The sequence below is a fragment of the Sinocyclocheilus rhinocerous genome, unplaced genomic scaffold (assembly GCF_001515625.1).
Source record: "Sinocyclocheilus rhinocerous isolate Xijiao unplaced genomic scaffold, SAMN03320098_v1.1 scaffold656, whole genome shotgun sequence".
In the NCBI taxonomy this organism is placed as follows: Eukaryota; Metazoa; Chordata; class Actinopteri; order Cypriniformes; family Cyprinidae; genus Sinocyclocheilus; species Sinocyclocheilus rhinocerous.
The window spans coordinates 790,051-797,455 of NW_015648010.1; the positions used below are offsets into that span (position 1 = coordinate 790,051).

The window sequence follows — 7,405 nt, forward strand, 5'->3', positions numbered from 1 at the left end:
TCGGTTTGACAGTTTAAAAGCTTAAACAATTTCTGTATTAAAAGAGAGATTCAGATTATTAGTCTGAATGTCCGCTGAGGAAAGCGATATCTTTGTCGTACAATACTTTTATCTGTTAAGGGTGATTTCCAATGACAGTGCTGCTCAGTGCATTTGTTGGCTGTGTCTTACAAGTTGTTGTTTAAAGTAAAATTAACATACTTGTTTCCAACAGTGTTTCAGTCTCTTTCAATATAAAATTCTTTACTGCTGACTCTCTTATAAAAACTGTCTCTTGTCGTCATCTAATGGTGGAACAATGTAACTAATATCACCATAACGAACACACACCATTTCTCAATACTAAACATTATTATTAAATAGTACAATTGTTTGTATAAATATTATTTATTGAATAATAATATTTTATAAACAACAACAGCCATCATAAAAGTTGCTGAGCAATTCGGTCAAAAGTACAAAGGCAGCCCTCTAATATAGAGCATTATTAAATTTACATAAACATATAACAAAACTATTTGCTCTGGAACAAATAATTGATCAATGAGACCAAAGACTGTCCATTAACTTCACCCAAAACTAATCAGAGCCAGCGGCAAATTCCATCTGGCTGAGGTGAGGCTGCTCTCGGTGGGTTTATAAGCGCTGAATGGCCGCTGACGCCCTGGAGCTCACAGCCCCGAAAACGTCAAACCAATTTTCAAATAGACATTATCTTTATTAACAAACCGTATATTTGAAGTCTAAACAATTAATTGCCCCCTAAAAAAACTCTTAAAACTACATTCCGTGACACAAAAACATAAAATGATAGTGGATTTGGGCATCCGCCATGACACTCGCTGTGAGAAATCCTGCAAGCAGAGTAATACAATGATTATTACGATGATGATGTGATTACCTACGGCCGAATCACAGCTGTGCTGATATACAGCCACATCGCACTGCTACTTGTGTGATATTGCTCAACCTGTCCATATTACCACCTGCCTTATTGCTTTAGTTTCTATAAAGTTACAGATGAATTTGCACCACAATAGCATAGCGTGTGACTGGACGCATGACCTTTGACATCAACAATAAATAATCTGTTAAGAGTCTCCTACTTTTTAAAAGCATTTTTTAAGACTATTTATTTTGCTACCAACGCATAATTACTGTATATTATGAATTGCAGAAACTTTTTGTAATTAGCATTTACTTTGGGTCGTGACGCACCCGTTGAGAAGCACTGATGTAGATCGTGATGCTGTTGGCTTTAAATGCTGGAATGGTGTAATTCTCCATAATCTGTAATTACAGTTTTATCTATAATATACAGTATGGCATCACTGACTATTATACCTATAAGCATGAGGTTTTAGTCTCTTATTATTCTTCGTGTTTTGCTAAAACATAAATGCAGTGATTAATAACGAGGACTTTTCCGTAATTACAGGTCTGCACTAAAATTAATGCATGCTTTTGAGTTTCCATGATCCCTTTCAGGGCAAAACACAAATTGCTGTTACAAAGTAGATGCAAGACATGCATACAAATTTGGGGAATTTCCTTTCATCCTCTAGCTGTTTCAGAGGATGTGTATAATTTGCTCACGTGAAAAGATAATGATCATCTTGAGGTTATTTATTTATTTATTTATTTATTTATTTATTTATTTATTTATCACATCCTGTGTATAAAAAATGAACATGATGGATATGGAATTGGGCAGCACACAGCGCATTAACTCAGGTTTACATGACAACTTGAAGTCATGGGGCAACAATTCTGTATCACACTCTGTTCAAATTATAGAGTAGCTGTAACTGAAAACACGCATAGTTACACACTGCACCGAATAGAAAATGAAATATGCTGTTTGATCATTGTAATCCCTTTGGCATCCAGCTCATGCTACATAATGTCACACACCCAAAACCGCTCAGAAAAGGAAATGTAAAACATTCAGCCTTACAAACAAATTCATCTCCCTTTGGCACAAACGCACAATTAGTTAAGAGTCTGAAGACTGTAAGCAGACACAACAACCAATGCGGAAAATGAGTCATTCATTGAATCATTTACTGTATATTGAATTTCTTGAAGTCTTGCTTTATTGGAATGTCCTTCGTGTGTACAGTCTTTTTTGGTGAGTATAAATATATATAAATAAATAATATATATTAAACCTTTACTCTATTGATTTATGAAAATGCAAATAATTTGCAGCAAAATAAGACTTGGGAACTGAGATTTTATATATCCAACTCTTCTTACCTGCATATTTGCATTTTCATAAACGAGCAAAGTTCCTTTTGTGCGTACCTGCATGTGTGTGCGTGTCTGTGCCCATATTGTTCTCCACGTATCCAGGCATGACGTGTCAAGCGCGCAGCTCCTACCTGGACTCTGAAGTGCTGTGGGGCTACCGCTTCACCCCGGTGCTTTCTCTGGAAAAGGGCTTCTACGAAGTCGACTACAACAACTTCCACGACATATACGAGACCAACACCCAAACCTGTAGCGCTAAAGAACTCTCCGCTCGATTAAAAGAGAGTCCGCTCCTCCCTCACCTGCCGCTCCTCAGCCCCGACCTCAGGCAGCACACAGACCCCTTCTCCAGCCAAACCACACAGGACGAGCGGGAGAAGGATGGCGAGAAGCCCACAGAGACCAACAACGGCTCTGCCAACCGCTTGGAGGAGAACCCTTGAGGGAAGCCCTGCTCCGAATTGACTCAAGGACTCAGTCTGTAGAGACTGGCAAGCTTCTTTCCCCTCGCATGGAGAAATAGCCTTGCAATAGCCATGCAATACGACCCCCGATTCCTCTAGAGAGCCGAGCTGATGTGTAGATCGAGGTTAGACACACAAACAGATGAGAATCCGTATATATTTATAAACCTATGCGTACTACACATATTTTAGCTTTATAAACTCTGTTGTGCAGGTTTGCATGGTATCAGTCAACGCCCTGTACCTCAAGGACAAAATAGTAGCCATATACTGTATGACCCAGAGGTCAAACCCCTTAATCTAACCATTGCAAATCAGCTTTAATAGAATCCCAATGCAAACACAACGCTTGCGTGTTTAACCACCGCGAAGGCCCGCGACGTTGGTTTCTTTAAGCTAATCTATTGTATGTTTTATCTGCATTATAATGATGCATTAGAATTATCAATTTCCCCCTCATATCGAACTGCATGTGTTTGAAATTGATGCAAGATGGAAGCTGGAAATATCACCAGACTAAAGCACAACCGCTGCAGTGGCAGACGTATGGTTTGAAAACCTGCAGTTAACTAAAATAACGGCGACGAATGGAAATACCACACATGCATTGTCTCTGTGAAGTTCAATCTTGCCCAGTCCACGCTCCTGGACTCGTATTTCATCTCTATCACATTTGATTTGTGTGCAAGTTTGAGGCCACGCACGTGAGACTGTCAGTCGCATTTCCAAGCGGTCCGAAGAACTGTGTTTCAAAGCATGAACCCTAAGGCAAGTTCTACACACTTTCTAAACAGGGTATTTTCTAAGGCATGCAGACTTGAAAAACTCAAACACTTTCTACAAAAATTGTCCAGTTGAATTCTGGGTTAAGGTGAGAGGAGAGCTCCATTCACAGCAGAGACAACGGTGCAGTATTTTAAAGACGCATTTTAAAGGGAACTCACCTATGACAAGTCATTTTCACAGAATAATATTATATGCAGGCTATTTACATAAATAAAATAAATAAAGAATTTTATAAGGGAATACTGTTGTTTTTTGGTTGGTTGGTTGGTTGGTTGGTTTTGTGTTTTGTAAATGGGGAATAGACAAAAATGCCCAAAAAAGCAATGTCAAATGCAAGAAGCAAAGTGTGTGGTTAAATTAGGGAAAATGATGATGATGATGATGATTTATAGACAAGTAAATCGTTGAATAGACAACAAAAAAGTCATTGAACACGATGCCAGATTTTGGGTTCCATGTGCACTTTAGAAAATTGTATATAAAATATATATTTAAATTGTATGTAAATTTGAAACTTTCAAAAAAAAGTGATTTATTTATTTATTCATATTTTACAGTAGCAGATGCTGAGAGAAGTTTTCTGTTTGGCTCTGAATGGTGTAGTTCTCATGTTTTTCTTAACAATACGCTTTGTTCCAGCCATATGTTACCAGCCAGTGCTCCTTCTGCCCACGGTACATACGCATTATTCAAAGATGAGCAGAAATTAATTATCTGCAGAAAATGGGACACAAAAAAGTACCTACATTTCTCTAAATTTATCACTCATGCTTTTTTGTAAGTGCAAGAAGTTCCTTTGAGGAAGATGCACCTGAGCGCAGCTGACTGCTTTGAGAACACATATCAATTTATTAATACCTCTGAGTTGAACTGATGCTCACAAAGGCATATTCCTCATCATCCGTCTTCATGCTCCATGAAAGTTGCTTAACGACAAATCAAACAGTTTAATAAAACCAATAAGAACAATATGCAACGGTTCAAATGCCAGATTGCTTACAGTATAAAACAGCATTATGTCTCATCGGTCTGTACAATACCAGAGATATTGCCTGTGAAACTCAAATAAGCAGTATAATCCTTCAGTAAAATATGTTCATAAGAGAAATAAGCAACTTGAGGCTGTGCCTTATAATGATTTTACTATGGTGTAGAAACAATGGGAAGTGCATAAAACCTTCCAGACTATAATAAATTGCATTTATTATTTTCATTTTAAAATATGTCCAAGTAGATTTTGGAACCTCTCTACACATTGACCTGGTTTTCTGAAGTGACGTTCACCAAACAAACCTATACTTCCCTATTGAGGACGGGGCTACCGTACCGTATACACATGTCCACTCATTTTCAAAGGTATTTATTTATATGAAAACACGCTGTCTAATGGTGTCAGGATGTACGTATGTACACAATCAATATGGATTTGTATACATGGATGCATCACTGCTCATAAGATCATGCTGGTCTTCCTTTCTCTTCTCAATGTTTCAAAACAAATATTAATAACCAGCGACTAGGGGTATTCCCAATTCCTAAATCATTATCATATTTGGTCATGAGAAACAAATAGCGAATACACCTGAATAACAATAATATGTCTTAGCTTGATTATAAAATGAGTAACAACAATCCAAACATTATATAAATAAATGATATTTGCATATTTTTCAGATATTATTTTAGATAACATGCAACACATTCTTTTCCGAACAAAGCAAGCAAAGTGAAGTTAAATGCAGAGAAAGAGCACTGTGAAGACGTCATGCACTGTTAAGAAATGCAATGAAACGTAGAGAGCAGAATTGTTAGTGCTGTTTGTGTGAATTGAAGTTGGCAAGAGAGAGAAATCCACCGCCGACAGCCAGCCACAGTCATTCTGCATGAGATTGTGAGTGGAAACGCTGTAATATCTGGGATCATTTGAGAGTCAGCTACACAGACATGTACGAGGCTTTCTTACACCTGGAATTAACATGCATTTACAGTCAGTCACAGTCAAACAGCACTTGACCTCATTTAAAGTCAGATTAAGACACACTTACTAAAATCTGATTTCTGAAACACATTCAGGGACGGATTCTGACCATATCTGAAGAAGGAGTAATGTATTTTCCTTAACCACTCTGTATGTGTAAGTAACAGGCCTATATGTGACTAGCTTTCGCATTTTACTTACATTTTGCCATAAAAGAAGACATATGCTGTGTACAATTGTTGCACTTTACTATGTAACATATTTTAAAAAGTTGATTTTTTTATGAATTGGTTAATGCACTATATTACAACTATGTTTGACATCATAGCATTGAATGAAAATTCAACCCATCTGTTTTTTTTGTTTGTTTTGTTTTTTTATGCATGTTATAAATCTTATTGTGATGAATTCACAGTCCAATGCAAGATGTTTGGACGTTGTATTGTTTAATCAAAACGTTTAAACTGGATCTTCTGGTGAACTGACAGACTTGTGGACTTCTTCATTTATATAGTCTGCTTAAGCCCCGCCCCTGCAAGCTCATGTTCATCCGCATCCATTTTATGCCACGCCCACACATTTTAACATCCAATCAACAACTGCTGCACTGAACCAAATCCCCACCCTACATTTTTTGCATTTTCAAAATATTACACTCAAGATATACATCTCAATACAGAAGAAGTGTTCTGTCACTACTTTTGTTTTATAATGATTTTGATTATATGCAACGTTTGTTTTGTTTTGTTTTCAGCCACTTCCTGTTCAGGCTCCGCCCACCTGCAGTTGCATTAATGCATTTCATAGGAATTAACAGTGTATTTAATGTATGCATTTTTTTTTCAGCATGGTTTGATAAAAATCATTCCATACAGATATAGATACAAAACTATTTTATAGAGTTTGTCCTTTAGTTTTGCTCTTTCAGTGAGCTTTATTCACAGCATGATCTGGTTGGTATTATGTGGTCTCTATATACTGTACTATCAGAGCTTTGCAGGATCAGTCTAGTAAGTCATCAGTTGGGTCTATCATGTGTTAGACTTACACAACAGTCCTAGATCAAATCCCAAGTCTAACCCTCCTACATTGAAAACTTTGAGAGAAAGTTTCTTCTGCAGTCCTCCAGACATTTTAGACCCTGCGGTCCATTTGAGAGTCTAGAAAACAGACTAGAAAACAAGATTCCTTCACATGAATCACACAACAAGCCTTAAAGCAACCACAGTCCTCCCTGAAGAGCAGAGAAAACGCTCAGTCACTGAACAGTCGTGACCTCACTTCCTTCAGTCTATTAATATAGAAACTGATCATGCTCTATCTGCTCATTAATGAGAACGTGAAAAAAAAAAAAACTGGAATCAAAAACATGTTTCTTGAATTCAAAAAAAAAACTGGAATCAAAACTGAATAAAAAAAAAAATGGAATCATAAACATCATGTTTCTTGAATTGTCAAGAGTAAAAAGGCAAAGACAAAAATTAATAATGATTTTCAGAATTCTGTTTTACTCTTCACGAAACTGCAAGATTAATTCAGGAGGTACAATGTGACATGAAGAGACTCCCCAAAAATGTATCGATATTTATTCATTAATAAATCATGATATCTGTAACAAAACGATCATCTATAACATGATATCTGGTCTATATGCACACACAGTAAAAAACATGTTTTAGTAAAAAATGAATAAAATAAAGAGTATATGAGGCCTATTGGAGCATGTTTTTAAGAAAATAGTATTTCATTCTTCCAACTTAAAATTCAATGTTACTTGCCATTCCTTTGTAATTATTAGTGAAATTTACTAGCAATTCTTGAGTGACACACACACACACACACACACACGCATTTAGTTTAACTTGATGTACTAAAATAACGATGTGTGTGTGTGTGTGTGTGTGTGTGTGTGTGTAATGGTGTT

At 36.7% G+C, this 7,405-nt stretch overlaps 1 protein-coding gene across 2 annotated transcripts in view; it reads left to right on the forward strand.

Moving 5' to 3' along the window:
- LOC107709561 (G protein-activated inward rectifier potassium channel 4-like) overlaps positions 1–3,696 on the forward strand; it is a 22,883-nt gene extending 19,187 nt beyond the window's left edge. For both annotated transcript variants that reach the window (XM_016514060.1, XM_016514061.1), the window contains exon 4: positions 2,356–3,696. In XM_016514060.1, the coding sequence (XP_016369546.1) occupies positions 2,356–2,696 (341 nt within the window). In that variant the 3' untranslated portion in view covers positions 2,697–3,696. The remainder of the gene's footprint in view (positions 1–2,355) is intronic.
- Positions 3,697–7,405: the final 3,709 nt, after the last annotated feature.